Source organism: Pezoporus wallicus, unplaced genomic scaffold (genome assembly GCF_028554395.1).
Source record: "Pezoporus wallicus isolate ANWC-B61680 ecotype Strahan unplaced genomic scaffold, APGP_CSIRO_Pwel_v1 scaffold_6446, whole genome shotgun sequence".
NCBI classification, from domain to species: Eukaryota; Metazoa; Chordata; class Aves; order Psittaciformes; family Psittacidae; genus Pezoporus; species Pezoporus wallicus.
In genome coordinates, this window is record NW_026636264.1 from 9,768,792 (window position 1) to 9,793,046 (window position 24,255).

Sequence of the window (24,255 nt, forward strand, 5' to 3'; positions counted from 1 at the left end):
AAAATCAGAGAATGGTTTGAGTTAAAAATCATCCAGTTCCAACCCCCTGATATGGCCAGGATCACCTTTCACCAGATCAGGCTGCTCCAAGCCCTGTCCAACCTCACCTTGAACACTACCAGGGATAGTGCATTCACAACTTCCGTTGGCAACCTGTGCCAGTGCCTCAGCACCCTCACAGGGAAGAATTTCTTCCTCAGGTCTAATCTTAATCTATCCCCTTTCAGTTTAAAACCATCTAGCTTAACCTCATCTATGGAACAAAACTACTTAATTTTTTTTACCGTCTTCTGCCTGCTTCGATAACACACTCATGGAATACAGGGCAGGATTTTCTGAGATTTCCTAAGACAGGAAATCACCTTCCAGAGGAACCTGTCACTGTCCACTGAACAGAGAAGGAGCCTTAAAGATTTGCCAAGACTAGGTACCTCACTTACCTGGAGCCCTGTGAAAGCAAGCCTCAGGTTAAGGGAGAGTAGCCCATTAACTGAGAGCTGACCCAGGCAGAAAACATTGATAAAGAATTAAAACTGAGAAAAAAATTTATAGAGCAATATGGGTAGCAGCCTGATGCTCTTGCGTTACAGCTACAGCTGGCTCTTAGAGAAACAAGGGCATTTCCACTCTTTCTGCCTGACAAGCTCACTTGTGGAATACTTCACTGGTTTCTTTGTTTCATACACACACATAGAAGACAGTGGAAAAGCAAGAAGGTCCAGAGCCAGCGGGTGGACAGCCAGCCCTTCCTTCTGCCTAACACCAGTTTTCAGAGCCTGGATACTGTGCAATGAACTCCTCCCACTGAGACCGAGTCATCATCAGCCAGCAGTAAGAAAAGGATAAAATTAGCTCAGCTATTAGTAGAAATGTTTGGCTAATAAATAAAACAGTGGGACATTTTTGTTTAACAGTGGATGCAATCATAGGCAGAGGTACGTCCTGGCTGCTCGCCTGCATGTAAATACTGCATGGCTAAAATTATTTGCTTTGTCCAATCTCAATTAAAGTAACTCAGTGGAAACAAGAGAGCTTCCATGGAGCTGAGCATGTGCCTAAGACTGTGAGGCCAGGAAGCATGAGCTGTGTGTGGCTCAGGGCGTCACTCTTTCCTCCAGCGCCCTCCTCCCCATGTCCCCGAGTGCCTTTTGGTTGACATCATGTCTCACGTTGAAAGAGCACTGGGATCTCAGTGGAGAGCCCCGCATAAGGAAGCAGACACTGTAAACACAACATGCATTCAAGTACAGCATGCTGGACCTGCAGCACTGGTCCAGCTCGTTTCATGACACCACAGTCTGCAGTGTGTGATGGAGGTCATCACTGCCCTGGGCAGGACCTGGATCAGGTCCTCACCCTGTGCCTTTCCTTGCAGTGAATTCTTGCTGACTCCCAGGATTTTCCCTCCATTGTGAACAGATCACAAGGTCTCTCCCTTGCTGCAGAGCAGGAGCTCACACCAACTAAATCCACCCAGCACTGAAGGCACAACAGGAGACAGCAGCCATGGGGATGGAGATAGGAAGCAGGAAGTTGGTGAGAGTGCAGTGGGAGGTGGTAGGGAAGAGATTAAGGACCAGGATAACTTTGTGAACACAGAGAAGCAGCAGCACAAGGTTTTTACTGATCCATGGCAGCAGGGAGGGTGTGACAGTGCTAAACAGCACAGGATGGCCTCACTGGAAAGCAGACCCTGCTGACTCACTGGCTGAGTCACAGCCTTACCCGGCCTCTCTTCTTTTCCCAATCAAGGAAACAGCACTTCCCACAAGCTTCTTTTAAGGCTACCGTTTGGATGCTGAGCATTCCTGCACCAAGCCTTCGGTCTCAACAATCCCCTGTTGAGCCCTTCCATGTTCACAACCCGGCAGGAGGCACGATCCTTCAAAGCACATGATGTCCTGAGGGAAGAAATGTGCTGCAGCCTTTCCAAAGCAGAAATGGGATTTAGTGCTGGTGGGACCCGCACGGCAAAAGACAGGCTCCTACAGGAAGGGAGGCAAGGGGAAAATTCAAGCTGGGAGATTTCCATTCTGGCACTGAACCTCTGCCCTGTTGGGGGACAATACTCATGGTCACAGAACCACGCTGCTTGGAAAGAGGAGACCACATGCCCTGATGCTGGATTTTAAGGGTGGGCAGAAGATAGCTCCAGAGTCTACAGTGAGGGACCCAAAAAATCAGGAAATGAAAATTGCCTCGACTAGATGCCCATCTGGATTCAGAAACAATCAGTGGAAAGCAACAATTAAGAGCAATGTTAAAGATGGAAGAAAGAAGAATCAGATAACAAAGAGTATGCATGAGAAGCGTTAAATAACAGAAAACCACAGGAAATGGGAAAAAAATCCCTGCATTGGCAAGGCTAAGAGGGAGTTTTTAAAGTCCATGAGGAACATGAACAATCTTCATAATGCTACAGGCCAAGAAGTAGAAGAGAAAACATTAACAAGTTTCCAAACATGCACCAGATTTTTAGAGACATTTCTGTTCTCTTTCAGGAGATGATGACTTCTGCAGTCTTGCAGTAATCTCAGAGAAGGGCCAGCACTTAGTAGAGACCTGCCTCTGAGAGCACTGAGATAACCAAAGAAAGTTGGTCCCCCTGTGTGATCCACAAGCAGACGTAAAATTGCACTGAGAATATGTACAGGTACCATAAAAATATGGGTCAGTAAGTAAGCAGCAATGCCAGTGACACCAGCAAAGCATTTCTTTCCCAGACAGATGCCTTTAACACAGTCAAACATGTTTATTTGTCTCAGCTCAAAGACTACATAGAATTCTTTAACCTGGAAAGCAACAACCCTGAGGATTCGGGAATGACCACCAGCACACACTGGACTCAAGCACCTAGGGTAGCAGTGAGGGTAAAAAGGCCAGTGTGATCCTCAGATAGATAAACAACCCTGTAGAAAGCTGGGGGAGGGAAGTGATTTTATCTCTTTAGTTCCTATTAGTGGAGCTGATGTTGAAATGGTTCTTATGGTTTTGATGTTATAAATTGGATAGAGAACAAGAAGCAACCTGATCTAGTGGAAGGTGTCCCTGCCTGTGGCAGGGGATTGGAACTGGATGAGCTTTAAGGTCCCTTACAACCTAAACCATTCCATAATTCTATGAAAAAGACCTCAACTAATTGATGGGAGGAAGGAAACAATTCTAAGAGACTAGAAGAACCCAGTCTGGTTACCTTATCCAAAGGCAGTTGCAAGACTAGTCTACAAAGTATAAATACCTGGAGAGAAAACAGGCTTCTAAAATTACCAGAGAAAGGCACAACAGGCACCCATGGCTGGGAATAAAGCCAACTGAAATTAAAACTAAGGTGCAGTTCTCAACTGTAAGCATAATTAATCACTGGAGGAAATGATCAAGGGAAGTGGTGACTTCTCCTGCATTTCATGTTTTCCATGCAGTACGTAATCGGTTTCTAAGGGCTTCCACAGCAGAGGAATAACTGAGGGTGCATCCTCAGTGTCAATTACTGTGTGCAAAGAGATCCAAGGCTTAGCATGCCACAGGAAAAAATATACCTTCAGCCTTGAGCTGTTTTGTGATTAGAGCGGCCATGGAACAGGGAAGACCTGGGTTTTGCCATTGGTTGTTTAGGTTGCCTGATAACATTTTAACGCATAATCATGGAATCCAGGAATTCCCGCTTGCCACTTGTACCATTGAACCTGACTGGTGCTCCCTTCTACATGCATGATCTCTTTCTCAATGAATCTTTAATTCCTTCCCTTACAATCAACTAGTCAGCTTCAAAAACACAAGCAGAACATCCCTAAGTATGTTGCTCAAAATGACCTAGAGCTGCCTGACTGATGGGGCAATGGTTGTCCACATGTGGGGTCAGCCCTGCTTGGGAAACAGCTATAGGATGTGTCCTGGAGGGGCTGAGAGGCTGCAGTGATATCCACAAGTGCTGGACATGCACTAAGAATAATTATTGCATGAAAGTTTTCTAAGCATTTGAGCTGGGAGATATACCTGTTATGCCATGGTGAAAGCATGATGCTGAACTTCCTAGTCCTAAACTAAGTCCAGACAAGTTCAAAACTGGGCAAAACTCTGCATGTTTAGAGGTCTTAAAACCCCAAAATTGTGGACCTGTGAAGGCTGGGCTCCTCTGCAACAAAAGTAAGCTTGGATATTCAGGAGTCTGGACTCAGGTACCTCTGTATCACCAGCATCCTTCTTGAGTGCCCAAGTCTTCTAAGGAAACCAAACCCTTGAGCATAAACCACATCTGTAGCTATTTGTACTGCACATTGATACACATAAGTTGGGGTAAAGAGAAGCACCTTGGGGTTTTAGGGAACACTTCTGGCCAAAGACATTAAGCCATGCCTTTACTACGGCTTAAGAAGAATCGTTGTATCTGTTCAGAGCAGAAACTGTGCCAGTTTTTTGGCTCTCATCTTTAATTAATCCTCCACACAGGGAATGCTTGCATTAACTCAAACCCAAGAGTAGGAGCATTCTCTTCAGTTCTTGAAGTCTTTAATCAAGACTTGATGCCTTCTGCTATATTGATATTACAACTGAACAGTAGGCACCGCCTTCAGAACAGGTTACTGAGCAAATCACAGCATTCTGCTGCACCACGACAGTCAAATTAGCAGAACAGCTCCTCCTGGTTTCAAGCCCACAGGTTTATAATCCATAACACCCACTATCACAGGACACTGCACTGATTTCAGCTGCTGTCATCTGTAGCCCAAGACTGGATACCCGAGCTCTCACTGGAAAACCAGGCCCTTCTGTGAGTCTAAGCTGCCTGTGCTGACAGAAACCACAAACCCATTTCACATGGTGCAGGCTGAAGCTTGCAGGTAAGAGAATGCAGGGATACATGGTTACTGACAGGAGCTGCTCTCGGGAAAGGACGCAGTAATTATTGTTACTGTTTACCTGACTTCCGAGTGAAGATTAACATTTATGACAAGTTGCTTAAAATAACCGGTTTCTTTGTATACCACTTCGTCCAGGTGCTTTCCTTGCTGGCTCGCTGACCCAAAGGGCGTAACTTACACTGTTGCTGCAGCTCTCTGGATAGCAGCATCTTTGAGGACCTCTCGTGGGCTCTCCCCTAAACTGCATGCTGGGGAAGGGAGCACAGGAAAACGTTTCCGTGTTAACTTGTAAACGCATCAAAGAGCCTTTTACTTCACATGCCTTCGTGTGGATTCGCTTTAGAATAAAGTGTGTCTAAAAGTAACATAAAACACAAGAGAGATTCATCTTAAGAAGGAGAATCTAATCCCTAAGTGATGCTCATTCAAGCTTTGGCTTCTTTACAGAATTAACAGTGAATATAGACCCTGTAAAGTTCTTTGTAAGGGGATGGGAAGGAAGGAATGTGCTGACTGACAGCTGGGCTTAGGCTGGCGTTGCTAATACATGTTGCTAGTAATGTGAGTATTCCCTTCTCCGTCTGCCATTGTTCCTATCTTTCCCCATCATCCCTACAAGACATTGGCATAGGGTGCCCAGAGAAGCTGTGGCTGCCCCATCCCTGGCAGTGTTCAGGGCCAGGTTGGCTGAGGTCTATAGCAACCTGGTTTAGTGGAAGGTGTCCCTGCCCGTGGCAGGGGGGTTGGAACTGGATGAGTTTGAAGGTCCCTTCCAACCCAAACCAGTCTGGGATTCTATGAGGAGAGGAAGGAGAGGAGGGAGAGGAGGAAGCTGTCACTGCTCCCTTGGCAGCGCCACTGCTCCAGCGCCCACTTCCGCCTCGGTAGCCATCATGGCGGACACACTCTCCTCCCTCAGGTGGCAGTCCCGCCAGCCCTCTCTATGGTAAGTCCTCCTCCGGCGGCGGCGTCCGTCACGTTCTGCCTGGTCCCCGCGCGGTGCATTGTGGGTGCTTGGCGGAATGATGGTGGTGGCGTAGGGCCTGGCTAAGGCGAGGCGGGAGGAGGTCGTTGTGTGAGTATCTGGGCAGGCGGCGGGCGGGCGGCGGCAGAGTCCGGGGTCCCTGTGGGGAAACAGGACGGCTTTGGGGCACGGAGTGTTGGGGGGCTGCGGCACGGTCGCGGGGCTGAGGCAGGACAGGCCCCGTGGGTGGACGAGGGGCAGCGTTTCTGAGGAGAGCCGTGAGGGTGGCGGGGTCGGTCAGGGGGTGAAGGGGCCGCCGGCGAGCACTGACTCTCGGCCCGGACCGCCCGTGAAGGCGGTCGGGAGGGTCTGGCTGTGGGCAGTTCAGCTCCAGGCCGAGCCCGGGCGCTGTCTCTCGGGTGTTAACCCCGGCGTGACCGGTCCTGTCTCAGTGTAGCGCTATCCAGGATTCTGCAGGGCTCCGTTTCTGCAACCCGAGAGGCTGCGTGACGGTCCCTGAGTGGTTTCAGGTCGAGTTTGAGTCCTTTAAAGCCGAGCCGAATACAAACTGATTTAAGAAAAGCCGGGACAGTTTCTGGAGGATTTCTTAATGTTTCATGCAATTATACAGCCACATTGGATTTGTCTCTTCACCTGAATTAATGGATCCCCGGGTTGCGTCTAATTAGCAGGGATAATTCTGAGAGCAAGTGGCTTTCTTGGATCGAAGGGCTGCAGTCTCAGCTGACTTGGACCGTAGCACTGAAAGATGTCAGTGAGCCAAGGCTGGGTACTGCCTCACTGAGTTTAGTGGTAGTAACTGTTCTGCCCAATGGGATGTCATTTTGAGCAACAAATTATTTTATCGTTTTAACACCGAAGTCATGTTTTGTGATCTCATTGAAAGTGAAAAAAATAACCAACAATGCAAGCAGACCATTAATAACTTTTATTTGTGTATCACAAAAGCATATGAAGCAATAGCATGTTTTCTTTGCTTTTTAACATTCTTTAGTATGTTCTTTTGTCATACATGCATTCATCTGCAGATGTGTCTCTCTTGTGTCTTGTCTTCAGTCTGTGGCTAATGGATGTGTGTGTCTTGGTGAAGCAGAAATGAGCATAGTTTCAGATAGTAGATTTAAGATGGCACTGGTTCATCATGTTAAGTTTTTTGGCATTGGTTAAACATCTTAAAACCCTCATCATAACATCTTAAACATCTTAAAACTGAGGCCCCCAGTGACATGGTTTAGTGGTGGTCTTGATAGTCCTGAGGTAATGGTTGGACTTGATGATCTTAAAGGTAATTTCCAACCTAGTTAACTCCATGGTTCTTGGCACAGGGGTTTGGGATTGCAAGGGTCCCCAGCTCCTATGTGCAGCACTGAAGGCAGTGCATGCTGATGGTCTCTCTGTGTGGCTGAGGCTGATGGAGTCTGTTCTAGTCCTTTGCCACACAAGAATTGATAGTAACAATTTTGGGTAGTGAATTTTTTAGGACATGCTGGTGGTGTATGAGTTCCTGCAGGCTCTGTGTGAGAACTGGTGAAAACTCCTGTGTTTGCCTGAACTTTTTTAATTGCACTTGGCTTCCCAGAGGGTAAAGCTTTGTGCTACCAGGGAGACAATGACAGCAGCCCTTCAGAAGGTTTTGCTGGCCAGGTGGAGCTCTGTGCACGTGGCTCCTGAAGGACTGTGCTGCAGCGCTAGTGAGAGTGTTGTGCCTGGAACTACAGAGCTGAACAAGCGCTGGAGCATTCAAGTTGCATGACCTTCATCAGTATTTAGTTATCAACACCATCCTTGGCGTGCTGTGCTGTATATCAGCATGCATTTCTTATTATGATGCCTAGATATGGTTTGGGGAATAAATAAGGAGTCATTCCCAGGAGCCTGTTATTTTTGGCCATCATATTTCAGGAGGGGAAAGAGTTTAGTTACAAGACTGTACTGCTGTCTTAAGGTCAGGAGACCATCTGGACAGTTCTGTTTACTTTACAGACATAGCTTCATATTCTTGTTAGAGTCTGTGTATAATCTTTCAAGCATGTTGGGAAAGACTTTACTTTGAAAATTTGCATAGATTCTGTCAATTCTATCAATAAAAAGCTCCTTAAATTTCAAGAATCATGAGCCAAGTGATAGCTGGTATTCTGTAGTGGGACTTGTCATAACTTCAGTAGTTCCAGGAACAAAGTAGCTCCCAGTGGAAGTCTTTCACTGTATGTTGTAATAAGACCTGGTTTTATCCCTTCATTCTGTAGTAGTTAAAATGACGACAGCAGCAAGGCCAACATTTGAACCTGCAAGAGGAGGAAGAGGAAAAGGTGAAGGAGACTTAAGTCAGCTATCCAAACAGTATTCCAGCAGAGACCTTCCTTCTCATACTAAAATCAAATACAGGTTAGTATTGGGTTTTTTTAGTCTTACAGCAAAACAGGCTGGGAATTTTCACAGTAGATGTTGATGTGCTTGAACAGACCCTGGAGACTGTGTGGCAGTGTTGAATGAGTGGGCTGAAAGTGTAAGTCTTAGAAGCAGACTTAGGAGAGGTTTAATTTTAGTGGTATTTATTACTGCTTATGGACATGGTGTTAGAAGAAGGTGTGCTTTGGACACCAAGCATTTTGGGCAGTGGAGTAGAAGAAAGTTGTCATTGGGACTGAGTCATAGAGGGCTTAATGAGCAAGATGGGATAAGAGGAGCAAAGTTGAGCATATCTTTAAAGTAGGGTAAAGCCACATCATGTATTTGGCATTAACCACTTGAGAAGGGCATTAGGAGGAGACAGGGAAATCACGGAATAACACTTGGGCAATAGCACATATTGGAAGAGCTGATGTTAAACACTGCAGGTGCTGGGGGAGGAAATGGATTTAATCAGTGAGAAAGATAACGGGATACTAGGAATATTTTCCTCTCTTTGAAAGACATAATAATTCTTTGTTATCCTTTTGACAGATTAAGTGAAAACTGGAGTCAGTGTGATACGATGCCTAGAATTTAAATTGTGTCAGCCTAAAAATGTTCTTTTTATCTAACTGATGTTACTCTTGTCAGTGAAATTACTGCAAAGGTTTTATGTTTGCACTTTTTTGTCCAGATATTTACCCTTTCACCTCTTCCCTCCTGCCCCTTTGGTTTTTAGGAACATGTATGGATAAGGGAGTTGGAGTGTTTTAAAGAATACCAAAAGCAGCAGCACAAAAAGTGCTCTCACATGCATTTTGTTCTTATGGGAAACATTGCTGTGGGTTTGTTTCTTTAAACAGAAGTGGGGTTGAGGCACGGGTCTGTTGTTTGAATGAAGTGTGTGGGGACAAACATGTACAGGAATATACAATGTTTTAACAAGTATCTCCCTGTGTGTGAGAGAGATGGAGGGGCCGTTAAGTGTCTTCTGGTCTTTCTCGCAAATACCTCATACAACATGGTCTTTGTTAAATTGCCAGGACTGCACCATTGCAAGAGAAGTTCAGTGTTTTAGTCCCACTCAAGTTCAGAGTTTGGGGAGATTTTTCAGCTATATCAGGGATTCCAAGTCCAGGTTTTTAATTACACAAGCAAATTAAATACTTCATTATAAAGACAGGCTGTGCACACTATTTATTTATAATGGCTCATGCCTGTGTTTCTTCCAGGCACTCTTATTTCCAGCACTGAGTTCACAGAAAGGTGAAAGGAATTGCTGCTTGTTTTTATTCATTAGTTCTTTTCAAGATTTCCACAGAAAATTCAGTGCTCTCTAGGTGGAACTTTGTGTGACTCAAATATAAATAGTCTGTTGCTTTTGGCCAGTGTTTATTATAGAAAAGGGGGAGAAACACGTATTTGCAATATGTTTCACCAAAGCTAGTGCTTTGCCTGTTCTCTCAGCTCTTGTTTTTAATGGTCATGGGAGATTATCTGTCTCTCAGAGGGGAAAAGTTTATGAAAGGTATGTTCTAGTCTAGGTCTTATCTGTAAGCTTTAGAGACTGGGCTTGCAGCAGCAACTTTGATAAAACAGTGAGGGAAGTTGACCATGATTCTCATGGATGTCTCCTAGGACACTCATCTTGGACTGCTGGGGAACAGAAGATTTAGCCATAGCTACAAAAGGTAGATGTAGTCATCCTGCTTTTGTCGGAATTTGTGTAGGGTCTTTTGAGAGCCACTGGAAGCATCATGTGTGTGTGGCATGGCATGTCTGTATGTGTAATGCATACAGAAAAGAAGACTGTTGAAGAGAGAATAAACAAGCATGTCTGCATGGTACCCAGTTCTTACTCTCTGTACATACTTGTTCACCCAAGGATTTATTTGCCTCCGTGAAAAAATTGCTCCCAGCCACAAACAATCAACTTCAGCTTTTTCCTCCGCTCTCATGTTGTTGTAGACAGGCCACTCAGGATGCTCCTGAGGAGGTGCGTAACCGGGATTTCAGAAGGGAGCTGGAGGAGAGAGAACGCGTTGCTGCAAGAGAGAAGAACAGAGACAGGCAAACGAGAGGTAAAAACAAAGAAACAAACATCCTAATATCTTTTTGTGGCATTGCTCTTCAACAAAACATGGTAAGAAGTTTGCAGGTTGCAGACAGCATGTCATGAGAGTAGAATTTGGGGTATTGGTCTGGTAGTTCAGAGCTGTTGACCTGAAAGGGAATGTCCGCTGGCTTTCCTCTTGGCTTCATGCTATCAGAAATCCAGGCCAGCAGTAGGAGAGCGCAGGCCATCCTGCAGGCCAGCTGATACAGTGTGAGTGTAATGAATTGGCAACAAGTCTGAACAGCTAATAGAGGGCTCTTTTCTGTGCTTGGACAAGTGAGACAGGAAGGAGAGGGGCAGTGACTCATCTTCTAGTGTTACAGCACTAGTGTAACAATAAATCTGTTTTTGAAGTGTGGAATTCTGTTCAGATAAGGTGAAGTGATAATTAAAATGAAAACCTGAGGGGTTTGTTTTGATAAATACTCATTTTTAGTATTGAGCTTGACAGAATTTACGTACTTCAGGTTTAGGTGTGGTGGTACTGTGGGGCTTTCAAATTCACAGATGAAAGCAGATGTGGTTTGGACCATACTAGCCAACAGTAATGCTCAATGGGAACCTTACAATTGCATATGTAGAATAAGGATATTTGTGCACAGGTTTTTCTTCTGCTGTTCTTTCTTTGTAAAGTAATAAGTTCAGAAAACTTCTGGAGGCCTAGATATGGAAGTTTGGGCATGTTTCTGCTTCCCTTGAGCAGAGGCGGGGAGAAACTGGGCGTGGTGTTAAGAAGTGAGGAAGAAGTAAGTGTAAGCTTGTATCTCTTAAGCAAGACAGTCTGTGAAGATTTTTGCTTTCTGACATTTGATTCTGTTAAATGAAGTGATTTAGTCATTTTTTGTTGTTTTTTTTAAATCTTATCCCATAGAACACACAACATCATCATCTTCTGTGTCTAAGAAGCCTCGGCTAGACCAGATTCCAGCAGCAAATCTTGATGCAGATGATCCCCTTACTGATGTATGTATCTTTTTTCTGTCTTTCCTTTTTTATTGTCTTGCATTCAGGATTTGCTGTTAATAGGAATGTATTTTTAGGTTTGCTAAAGATCTAAGACAGATTCCAGCAGATCTTCGTTGTAGGATTACTTTACTTTGGTGGAAGTCCAGAGTGGTTTGGGGGATTCTGGTCCATAGTCTAATGGTATCCTTGGAAAGGACACAAAAATTAGGGAACTGAAAATACCATTTGAAGTATGGGGGATGGGAGGCTTTTTACACTTCAGTCAACTACTGGGTTAGTTAGAATTCCCAAAGGTAGAACTGTTGAGATAGACTGACTGTCTGCATGGGCAGTGAATTCTTGCTCCTGGCTCCTCTTCTCATGCTAATGTCTAGAAGTTAGGTCTGAGGTTTGACAGTGCAAGGGTTTTTTAATCCTCTTATATTTGGTCCCATCAATATTGGACAGGGTATTCAGGCACACTGTTATAATGATTTAAATTGCAATGATTGGACAGTGATTTGGGACAGCTTCTAGAATCTATTAGCTACTTAGCATTTGAATTATAAAAGCTTTAACTGCAGTCATCCAAAAAGCCTGAACGTGTTTTTTTCTTGACTATACTATACAAGAGCAAATAAACCATTTGTATTGTGTTTGCTGCTGCTACAAGTACTTCAGAAATCAGCCATTAGCAAATTGCAACCTTAGATGGGCAGACTGTGGCTATTTCTATTTAATGACATGAACAAGCAGCTTCTTGTTCCCATTTGTTGTTAGGAAGATGATGAAGATGAGGAGTTGGAAGACAGCGATGATGATGACACTGCAGCTCTTCTGGCTGAACTGGAAAAAATCAAGAAAGAACGAGCTGAGGAACAGGCTCGAAAGGTAAAATCTCACCCATAAAAGAGCATCTGCTTTTTGCAGACTAGTGTTAGTTATAGCTGGTGTGCCTTAAGTACCTGGGATGAGTGAGAACTGGTAAATGTAAGTGTCCTTCAAAACTCTTCTCAGATATGATGAATTTGTTCTTCTGTCTAATAATTGGTGTCAAGATTACTTTTTCCTTTAATGGACATCCTGTGGTTAGAGATTGTTTCCCCATGAACGGGATCAAATCCTGTGCTATTGGCCCCCCCACCTCCTTGGTGTAAGAGAGATTGTTGGGATGGATTGCAGAAACAAAATCTCTGATGGTTAAATGGACTTCTAGGGACTGTTTGTGAGTATAGTCTGTTGCCAAGGTGTTCAGGATTTAGGATGAATGGTACTGGCTCTAACATTGTGTTACAGCAGAGTTTAGAGCCTAGGTGTTTCATCTGCAGTACTGAAATGCTCTGCCTCTGGTGGTGCCGCAGAAGTAGTGGGTATGTGCAGGATTCCCTCTTCCACTTTTAGTAGGCACTTTCATAGGGCTTAAACAGTTTTAGTGCTTTTGAAAAATGTTGCATGCTTCAGTTGGAGTAGTTTTGTATGTTTGGAACAGGCTGCCCAGGGCAGTGGTAGAATCACCATCCCTGGAAGTGTTCAGAAACCATGTAGATGAGGCCCTTAGTGATGTGGTTTAGTGGTGGCCTTGGCAGTCCTGAGGTAGTGATTGGACTTGATGATATTAAAAGTCCTATCCAACCTAGTTGATTCTATGATTAGTGTAAAAAAACCAAAACAAAAACTCCAAAGCGAACAAACACAGCCCCCACATCCTCCCAAACAAACCACCTGTCATGTTTGTATGGGGTAATCTGAGATGGTTTTTAGAGCATGCTAAATAAACATATTAAATATTGATCAAGAGGCTAATCAAAGGGTACTGTGACAACTTTGATGTCTCTGAACTATTTGTAACCTTTCCTCTGGATTAACACACAAACTTTTATAGTTTAATGGTTTTGAAGAATGCTCTCCAGAAGAGTGAGCTGGCAGTGAACAGGCACAGCATCTAGCAGCAACTAGGGAAAGTGTCGTGGTTTAAACGTGATGTAATGCAAGCTAGATAAACATCACTTAGCAACAACCGACAACATCGGCTTCACCAACACTGTTCTCAAGCTAGAAGTCAAAACACAGCACTGCACCAGTTAACAAGAAGGGGAAAAATGACTGCTACTGCTGAACCCAGGACAGAAAGCCAGCAGGGAATAATGTTTTAACTGCGGTGGGCAGCAATAGAGTGCGTGCTTACTCCAGGCTAATACAGAAATCTACCTTTAGAATCAGCAGGGTCAGCAAACCCAGTGAGCTCTGTTCAGAGTTTGAAGTAGTTTTGGAATGAAGTACTTTGGAAGAGTAAAAGGTTCTATACTGTGCTGCTTCAGTGCAGAAATGTTGCTGTAGAAGGCTGTTGAGACCCCATTCTCCATCTGGCTTGTGAGGGGTCTTTTACATTGGAGTGTGTCTGAAAGCATCTCTCATCTCTATACTGAGACATTTGAAGTATATCACATAGTAATTAAATTGCATTCTGCAATAATAACATGGTGAAAATGACTGAAAAACACTGGCAACAGTTATTCCAGGTGTTCCTGTGTGAAATGTACTAACTTACAAATGAAGGGTAGCAATGTCTAGGAAAAGACTTCTACTTCAGCTGTTCTGAGCAGCGCATAAAATGAAAGCTTAGATCAGTAGGGAGTTTTTACTTTGCCTGGTAGTTGTAATTGCACATCTGGATTGAAGAGCATAACTTGTCACATTTCGCTGTAGAAAACTTGCATTATAAAAAGTATGGCAGTAAATTGCAGCACAGGCCCAAGTGCATGCTTCTCTGTTCCTGCAGAGAATGGAATGTTACCATCTCTAGGATGTTTTGTCACTAGAGGGTGCTAAAAGCTCTGAAGTATTTAGTGTAGCCCTTGGTTTATTTTGCTGTCTCTTAGCTGGTATTGTTTTTTACCTTCATGGATGTTCTGCTTCCCCCATACGCAGGGTTTATCATGTCCAATGCTATGTGCTATGTGCATACTGAATACACACACACTTACCCGAAACTAATGTTTGTTTCTTCCTAAAAAATAGTGTTAGTTATTTACTTGCAGTAGTGCATACTATTGTACACTCATTGTATGTTCTGTTCATCCTGAGACTGGTTGTTGGCACATAGGCTCTCTTAAAAATTGACATCTTCAGTAAATAGTGATTGCTCTGCAGGTACTTGGGATTTTATTTTCTTGTGGGTTTTTGAGAGTAGGAAACAAAGACAACGTTGATGGCAAAAGTAAAAACCAAGGTGGGGTGCGGTCTTGGAAAGAGGCTTTAGGAGCACAAGTCTCCTTAGGAACAATCATGTATGTGTGTTGGCTTTAGTGGTATAATCTTCTCAGATTATGCCTTGTTTTACATGGCTTTGAAATAAAGTGTTACTGTCAAAGCATTTTATAGCCATCCTGTAGAAATCCTTTTTCCTTTCAGATACGTGTTTTTTTTTTTGTGTTGTTTATGTTTTGGAAACCATAATTTAAACCCAGTTTTGTAAGTAACTGTATATTAGTCATGCAGCTGACTTCAGGAGAACATCTCATGTAAATTCTTAATTGTGTAGTTGCTGTTAGTCCTAATCAGTGTACAGGGATGGTTTATATGCTGAAACTCTTCTGCCCATAGTAGACGGAGTGGGACAGCAAAGGGAAACTGCAGGGTGGTGAGTGCCTGTTCACTCATCATTCTCAAATCTCTTTGTTATACAGACAGATTAACATGTCTCTGCATCTTCTTGGAACATGCCAGGGTTGTAACAAGATGCAGTGGGTAAAATATAGTAATATATCCCAAATTTGTGTAAAATGCAGTTTTTTCCCTGATAGTTATTTTGATTTATTAAAATGCTGGTCCAGTAATTTCTGAGACTTCTTTTAAAGTAAGCTGTATCTTTGTTAACTGTTTTCCATCATCACTTTGGTGTCCAGTATTTAAGTTGCTGTGAAAGGAAGCCTCCTTTTCAAATGCATCTCTGGTGAGACAGCAGTTAAAAGATGAGAAACTGCTTTTTTTCAGCTCATCATGCCCTCTGTTAATTTCCCTTCTGTGGTAACACCAATTTCCATTAAAATCCTCTAAACCTAATTTTGACAAGGATTAGAATTAAGAAGGTCTAACTTCCTTCACGCTGATAACTTCCCTGTAATCTGTGTTACATACAGTTTTTAACCAAATAAGCAAGTCCTGTCAAGGCTTGTTAACATGTCAAAATGCTTGAATTCCTTTGAATTCTGTAGAAAAATTAAATAAATGCTACACATGTTTTTAAAACCTGATTGAGTTGGGGAGCCTTCCTGACTTTTCTCCAGCTCTCCACAGTTTTAATCTTTCAGGTTGTTTCTAGTAGACACTAAACTGACAAGAACATTTTAGAGTTGAAAGCCATTTCTGTCCCAATTCTGAGTCTGTCTAAAACTCTACAAGCACAGGCCTGCTCTATGTGTGTGTGAAGCATCCATGGATAACATTTCAGTATTCCAAATCCAGCATTACAGTGCTCATGATTTTTCAGGTTTTGAGCACTCCCTTAAAAGGTAAATGTAAATAATTAAAACCAAACCTCAAAACCAGGGAGCAGCTGAATGTGCAGTTCCAGCAAAGCTATTTTAACATCCAGTCATTTTATGCTTATCTGAGAACAGACTGAAAGTTGTTGGCTTGGGTTTAACAGTTTTATTTCAGTGTTTATCAATCACAGAACCATAGAATAGTTAGGGTTGGAAAGGACCTTAAGATCATCCAGTTCCAAACCCACACCCCCCCACCATGGACACCTCACACTAGAAATGTCATCCAAGACTCTGTCCAACCTGGCCTTGAACACTGCCAGGGAGGGGGCATTTATCACTTCTTTGGGCAATCTGTTCCAGTGCCTCACCACCCTCTATAACTGAATACGTCACTTTACCAATGGCTAAAACAGATCTTAGCTGTGTCCTGTGTTTTAACCATGTCACAGACTTCACATAAAACATTAGAAGATGAATCTTGATAGGCATTAACCCTTTCACTTAAGTTTTAAGGGTCTCAGTGATTAAAATTGATGATGAAATAATAATTTCAGTAAAGAGGCAAAAGCAGGTATACAAAAAGAGGCAAAAGCAGAATATGTTTCTTCGTTAAATGTTCGAGACATGTTCACAATACTTTTTCTTTCCAAGATCTGACAATAACATCCCCTCCCTTGTGAGCAAAATGACAACAAATCTGTATATAGACACCACAGTTGGGATTACTCTGTGCCCTTGATGCTTCAATCAGTTATGTGAATCACTGTATTACATAGTTAGGAATTTGCATTGGATTAAATAACTGGGGTGAAACTTGCTTCATTCCCTGCTGCTGAAGGCAGTGCTGTCATAGTTTGTCATTCACAAATTAGCATTTAAATAAGGTTATGTGATTCTTTATTTTTTTTTCAGCCTTCAATGAAATGTGGGTATTTCAGTTTTTCATTCGGCTACTTCACACCCCTAAAAACCAAGTAGGATAACTGTAATACAACAGAGCCATTTCAGGAATTTCAGCACTTTCTGTAAAAGTAATCTTGCTCTGTGCTCAGTGTAGGAGCTATACTAAAAAAAAATAACCATGGTAACAGTAATGTTTCTTTTTCCTTTGTGGTCAGAAACAAATACGAATATGCCAAGGGACTGTTATTCTTACAGCAAGATAAAGAATAATTGTTTAGTTAAGGTTAATACAGTTTTGCCCTCCTTTTTTCTTCCCCCAGCTGTGATGCCACATGGTGAGTTCAGTTGTACAGTGACGCTTGCTGTGAGATCCATTCACAGGGCAGCGTCTCCATCTGCTTTCTCAGGGTATGGGATTCTCTGCCAGTCCAGTCTCATTCCCAGCACCATAATACTATTCTTCTGTTGCCTCTGACTCTAGCACAGTGGTTGCAACATGGTTGCCATCCAGTTCATCTCTCTAGGTAGTTGGTGCAGCATGCTGCCATTGAAAAGCGCAGCCCTGCTGTCTGTAGTGAGAGAATCATCTAGAGCAGGATTTTTGTGAACATGGCTTAGGAAAAGAGTTGGATACCTCTTGCTGAATGGACAGGCAAAGAGGCATTACTTTAGAAGGGGTGAAGTGAATATAGGTATTATTTTTCCCCTTAGGCTTTTCTTGTGTTGTGGGTTTGTCGTAGCCCTAGTGTTTCAGCTGAATAAGCCTTTGTTCCGCCACACAAAAGAACAATGTAGGCTTTGGAGCAACCAGAGCCTCTTATTCTGTGAACAGCTGCGCTTGATGGTGCCTCAGAGGTGTGAAGCTCAGACAGCTATGAAGGTTATGTCTGGTCTGTTAGATTTGATACAACCCATGCTCCATCGCCTGGAGCTTTCAGCAGGATGCGCAGTGGAAGATTTATGTGGAAAGTTGTGGAACATAATGAAACCTCTTTTGGCTGGAGATGAGGGATTCTGGAGCTCTGGCCAAAGTGTATTACTTAGCTTAAGTATAAATGTCAATTTTACACCATGCCTCATATTTCCTTCATGTCATGCCTCTAAGATACAAAACTTAGTAAATTACCTTGTTTAAAATCTTGGATACCTTCTTTGGGAGTTTTTAGTGAAGCCAAATAATACAAAAAATCTTCAAGACTAATCTTCAGAATTAGTCTTCTTCCTAAAACTTGTAGCAAATACATTGAAATGTCATCCAACCTGGAACAGCTCCACCATAGAGTGGTTTGGGTTGGAAGGGACCTTAAAGGTCCTCTAGTTCCAACCTCCCTGCCATGGGAAGGGACTTTCAATGCCTGAATTCCACAGATGAATTATCATGCATGCTGGGTCTTTGTAATGTGCCTAAACCTGTCTCTGCCTTACTCAATAGAGCTGTTCTCTGTTTGCTTTCAGACTTTCACCTATTGATCTTTAATGACAAAGATAAACTTACGCAGTTTGTTACTACTTCTGCTTGTTCTGCCTCTGTGTGTCTGAAAGACAACAGAGTTCTGGTTTTAAGTAGAACTGAGAAGCGGCAAAGAATCACACCAAGTGCCAGGGGCTCTGCAGCATCTCGTACTGTGAATATGGAAAATCAGTGTATGAAAATAAGACTGATGAATGTTTTCTGTACCTGTTGTCACTATAGAAGAACATTTGACAGCTTCTGCTTGCATTATGTTCATAATTGGGTTTAGTAACGTAATAGGTACAAAAGTAAAATGTAATAATTTGAAATTTCCAAGATTGCCCCTACCACTTCTTTTAATTATAGTGCAGTTTTTGCTGCCCTCCAGTCTTCTGTAATTGTGGTTAACTTGAGTCAGTGCAGCGTTTTGCTAGCAATTAGCAGTTTTGGACAGAACTTAGTTGAGCTTGGAGTGCCAAGTTGTTTGGGTCGATGTACAAGTTCCATATCCCAGCTTCCGTGGTGGTGCAGGGGAGGTGCAGTCAGTAGAGCCTGGAGCATGGTTGATGTCCTGTGTGTGTGTACTTCAGTGTGAGCAGAAAAGCCATCTTGACTCCTTACTGTGTTCTCTAGATCTCTCTGAACCATATTATATAGATATCCCTGAGATGTGAGCTCAGCTGCCTACAAACAGATGCAGATGTCTACTTCTAGGTGTCTTAGTCTGGAGCTAAATTCTACTCTTAGTCTTATACTACTTGTAGTGTAATGCTTCTTAAAACTGTTATTTCAGTTTTGATTTCCCTTTTTTTGGTTGGTTTTTTTTTTCTTTCTATCACCACATTTCATCACTTCAGTTTGATAATGCTTTTTTTTTGTTACCAGAAAGTGAACTATGTCAGGCTAATTGGGCCTGAAGGATATTGTATGGGTTATGTAAAGCAGATAAAAGAGAGGGACTAGTTTGGGAGCAGCAGGAGAATGAGTTGGGGGTGTTGGTTGATGGAAGGCTGGACATGACGTGGCAATGTGTGCTCGCAGCCCAGAAACTATGTCCTGGGCTGTATCAGGAGAGTGACCAGTAAGACAAGGGAAGGGATTCTGCCTCTACTCTGCTCTTGTGGCAATCCCCTGCAGTCCTGCATCCAGCTCTGGGGCCCCCAACACAAGAGGGACGTGGAGCTGTTGAAATGAGTCCAGAGGAGGCCACAAAGATGATCAGAGGGCTGGGGCACCTCCGCTGTGGAGACAGGCTGGGAGCTGGGCTTGTTCAGCCTGGATAAGAGAAAGCTTCAGGAAAGCCTTACAGCAGCCTTCTAGTGACTAAAAGGTGCCTGCAAGAAATCTGGAGAGGGACTTTTGACAAGGGCCTGTTGCAGTAGGACAGGGAATGGCTCTAAGATGAAAGAGAGTAGACTGAGATTAGAGGGTAGACTGAGATCAGGAAAAAAAATTCTTCCCTGTGAGGGTCCTGAGGTGCTGGCACAGGGTGCCCAGAGAAGCTGTGGCTGCCCCATCCCTGACAGTGCTCAAGGCCAGGTTGGATGGGGCTTGGAGCAACCTGCTCTAGTGGAAGGTGGCCTTGCCTGTGGCAGGGGTTGGAACTGGATGAGCTTTAAGGGCCCTTCCAACCCAAAGCAGTCTATAATAAACTGAAGTTTTGCATTTTCAAACATAGCTTTAAATCCAACATTTGCATTCCAGCTTCAGTTGTTACTACCACCCCAGTAAATAAGCAAAAATATAATACTACCATCCTACTGGCAATTAATTGCAGCTGGTTCTACATTGTATTTGTGAGAAGCAGTGTAATGGTAGGTGTTTTTTAATAACTAAAACTCAGGTAGGCTTTGAAAGGTAAAATCTGTACCAGTGGCCAGGCATCCTCTATGCATGGTATTATGTATGTTAATGTGGTATTGTTCTTAAGAGAGTTGGAATAGAGTTGGGGTGATAGGAATATTTCACATACCTGATCAGTCCAATTGAAAAACATCATAAATTGTAGATAGCTTTAATAATACATCACTTGGCATTGATTAAATGTTTGATGCTGGAGAGCTCTGGCTAGCATCAGTGTTCAAGTTTATGCTTAAACCTTGTAACCACTACCATGAAGAAACACATTTCCTCTTTTGGGATCCTCTCTGCCATGGATTTTGTGTCATTTTGGGAAAAAAAACCCACAACCTTATGATCTCTCTGTCCTTCATTTATATAATTTCTTCTAAGCCATGGTTTTAGTTTCCAACAGTGCTAATGAGCCATCAGTGTATTTTTTAACTAGAATATCTTCAGATCACACTTAAGCATATAGGAAGTGGGAGACCTAGTTAGTCATCCAAACTTATTCTGGTACTTTCATCAAAGAGCAGCCCTTGCAGTGTCTTTGAAAGGTTGTGCAAAATGCATTGATGTAAAATGAATATTACACATTCATTTTGATGTCTGTGAACATTCAAGTCACTAAATATATTAATACAGCTTGGAAGTGTAGGCAGTGAAATGTACTTTGTGTAGCCTGTAGTGCATTACTTCGCTTAGGCTTGAGTTATGTGCTTTTGATGGTACAAGGAGACGAAAATTATTCTGTTCCTTAATATTGGAACTCTTAAATAGTCTTACGACTTCCGCTGCTCAGTGTCACCTTACATTTGTCAGGGTTCTTTTTAATTGATCCCTAGGGAAGTTGTAGTTGTAAAACCCAAGCAGATTGCTTAAGATAAAGAAGTTTCAGCATACTGTAAAGTTTCTTCCACCTAATGACTACTGTGTAATGTACTTTCTTTTCTCATGAGGATAAAGAAAATCTTTTAATCTGTATACAGTTTTTAATGTAATAAATATGTAAATGGTAAAGCTGGAATTGAACTGAATATTTGATGGAACATCGAAGGTAAGCAGAGCAGATAGGAATGTTGCTAGATTGACTCCTCATCAGCCATGTTAAGCTCTTTAGGGTATCTCTGCTTCTATCCTTATTTTACTCATATGTAAGTGTCAAATGCCCTGAGAAGTCTGGGTTAGGAATTAAAGCTCTGTCTGTGAGAGTATTCACAGCTAAATAATGTTTCTTTTTACCAACTAGATGAGAAGAGTGGCTTAGAAAAGTAATACATCAATTTCTGGTTCACAGGAACAAGAGCAAAAGGCTGAAGAAGAAAGAATTCGGATGGAGAACATCCTGAGTGGTAACCCCCTGTTGAACCTTACTGGCCCAGCACAGCCTCAAGCAAACTTCAAAGTGAAGAGGAGGTACTGTGCACCGTGTACTGTGGCACCCATCTCCATGCTCCCTCTTGATACTCTGAGTCAGAAAACATCATCACTGCTGTTGGATTTTACTTCCTTCCGCAGAACTTGTCATGGCAGTGTAATATTGGATCAGGATACTGATGCATGTGGTGATTGTGTTCTGCATTTCTCTGAACAAATCATCCTGCTCCTCTCGTTTAAAAGAGAGGGAAAGAGAGATTGAGCATTGTGTTTGTCTGACATAGTGCAGGCAAACAGGACTAAAGTAATGGGACCAGAGTTCCTAAAATAATTTGATGTTGTGCTTCCCTTTAAAATCTGGCTGCTTTGGGAGCTTTTATTTATTTCTTGTAGTGTAACCAGAATTAGTGATTAGCAGTCCTTTTCTCAATAGAGTTCTCATTTGCAGATATTCCAGTGACTGTTGTGTTTATCAAAAATAGGGCCGTTAGATTAAAGGTTTTTTTTTCTGCTCTGCTCAGATGGTCTTTATTTTCTGTAAGTTCAAATAACCTTTAATCTGATGATACTTATCTCACTTCTAACTCAGGAGCATGTAGGAGATGGTTTGGATTAGAAAAATAGATCTGTTTTTCCTCTAAGATCTAATCCTTGTGACTACTTGTTCTATGTACATTTAAATAGGAGGGCCAAGCTTCATTTATGTATTTCTGTAAGTTGCACCTCATCTTCATGCAAGCTCACTGAAGTTCCAAACTTTCCTTTTCAGATGGGATGACGATGTTGTCTTCAAGAATTGTGCCAAGGGTTTGGATGAATCCAAAAAGGACAAAAGATTTGTGAATGATACTCTGCGATCAGAATTCCACAAAAAATTCATGGAAAAATATATCAAGTAGTACAGTTCTATGTGCAGTGGTGCTGAAGGACTCGGAAGGTCGTGGGTGTACCTTCCCTTTTCCTCAGAATGCAAGGCCGAATACTTGGTCATGAATTCCCATATGCTTTTCCAAGATCATCATCAGCTTCATAATTAATAATTGCTGTGTATTGAGTTTTTATTCCTGCAGTATGTCTTCCTTTTCAGTTCTAATTAAATCAGTTTGTGTTTCATAAATGTTTTTCTGTTCACATGCTTTTTACTGTCACATTACTTTTTGCTAGCTGCCAGATCAATGGTAGAGAAAAGCTGGTTTGAAGTACTGTCAATTGCTTAAATTGCTTTCCAAAGGAACCTGTATTTATAGTGATGCTGGTTTGTAATTTATGCTACTTATGTAAACATCAGTAATATCAAAGATGGGGAGTGGCTGAGTGTGATAAGCAGTGTGAACTGAAGAGAGCTATACTTCCTGCAGCAAACTGGACTTCCTCTGAATAGCTTCTTAGAAAGTTAGTTAATAATCTTCCTTTTTGGTTACTTTTACTCTCAACCAAGTTCCAGTTTGGGGATAGCTCCAGGTTCTTAGCAGTCCTGCTTTCTGGACTTTCCTGGCTCAGCACTTGTGGAGCAGCACCAGGTAATGTTTGGGGGAGGCTTGAGCAGGGGATGCTCTGTGGAACCACTGCAGTTTTCCTCCTTAACTGACCCCTGCAGTGCTGGGTCCCTCAACCACAGCCATGTGGCTGCATGGTTCAGTGTGGTTCATTACTAAGTGTTGTCAGAAAGTTACGAATGCTTTTATTAAAGGAGTGATCTCCTCAAGATACCCAAGTAGACTTTGTTTGTTTCTTTAATGTCAATTTTAACACTTACTAAGACAGTATAAAATATGAATGAAAAATATCTTGGTTGTAAAGGGATTTTTTGTTTCTTCTTTTCTGTCATCTTGGTTGCATTTGAAATCATGGCCAAGTGATGCACTGGGTATGAATCTAATGTTTGCAAAATGTGGTAGTTTCCTCTCTACCCAGAAGGCTGCAGCAGCAGAACTCAGATGTGTTTATGTAAAATTCTTGCCCTATGTAAAATTCTTGCCCTTTTCCTTGCCTATGTTATGCTCAGTCTTGTCCATTCTCACAGACACCATTTCATAGTAATATTATTAGTTTCAAGTTCTTAATTTGAAAATATATCTGGTTTTCTTTTAAAGAGAGTTAATGCAGAGCGCAGTGTTTGATTTTCTTTTTCTTGGGCATGTCTCTGGTATCCTTTAAAAGCTTTCATTACCTTTAGCTATGTTTTCCATGCTTTCATTAGCGTACTAATGCCAGCAGCTAATACCCGTATTTAATTGGAAGCAAGAATTTCAGTGTGCTTAAGGTCATGTGAGCTTCTACAGCTACTAGAGGAATATGTGCTTGTTTCTGCACAGAAACACGGAGTGTATTCAGCCTGCAGAAGAGAAGGCTCAGAAGAGACCTTATGACAGTCTTCCAGTACCTAAAGGGACTGACAGGAAAGCTGGAGAGGGGCTTTTTACAAGGATATGTACTAATAGGACAAGGGGGAATGGCTTTAAACTGAAAGAGGGGAGATTGAGATTAGATTTTGGGCAGAAGCTCTCCCCTGTGAGCTGCCCTGGCACAGGCTGCCCTGAGAAGCTGTGGCTGCCCCATCCCTGGCAGTGTTCAAGGCCAGGTTGGACAGGGCTTGGAGCAACCTGGTCTAGTGGAAGGTGTCCCTGCCTCTGGCAGGGGGTTGGAACTGGATGAGCTTTAAGGTGTTCCAACACAAACAGTCTGGGATTCGTCTTCAAACTGCCTTATGACTCCTGGAAGCAGAAAAAGAGGTTTCAATTCTTGATTGTAAAGCTACTAAAATCTTTATATGTAGGCTGCTTATTTAGAAGGGGAAGGAAGCAAAGAGCTGTGCTTGTCAGGGGCTGGCAGTGGAGAAGCCAGCTACTGCTTCAGGTCTGACCAGCAGCATGGTTGTCACAGCAACGACAAAAATTACA

At 42.6% G+C, this 24,255-nt stretch overlaps 1 protein-coding gene across 2 annotated transcripts; it reads left to right on the top strand.

The window, feature by feature from the left end:
- The first annotated feature begins 5,693 nt into the window (after positions 1-5,693).
- CWC15 (CWC15 spliceosome associated protein homolog) lies at positions 5,694-23,141 on the top strand. Of its 2 annotated transcripts, none has more exons than XM_057399827.1 (7): positions 5,694-5,805; positions 8,091-8,229; positions 10,204-10,316; positions 11,223-11,314; positions 12,077-12,187; positions 21,276-21,394; positions 22,125-23,141. In XM_057399827.1, the coding sequence occupies exons 2-7, from the start codon at positions 8,099-8,101 to the stop codon at positions 22,252-22,254; spliced, it is 696 nt and encodes a 231-aa protein (XP_057255810.1). In that variant the 5' UTR covers positions 5,694-5,805; positions 8,091-8,098; the 3' UTR covers positions 22,255-23,141. The 2 variants fall into 2 exon arrangements, with proteins under 2 accessions (XP_057255810.1, XP_057255809.1); XM_057399826.1 differs by lacking the exon at positions 5,694-5,805 and adding an exon at positions 5,812-5,934.
- Positions 23,142-24,255: the final 1,114 nt, after the last annotated feature.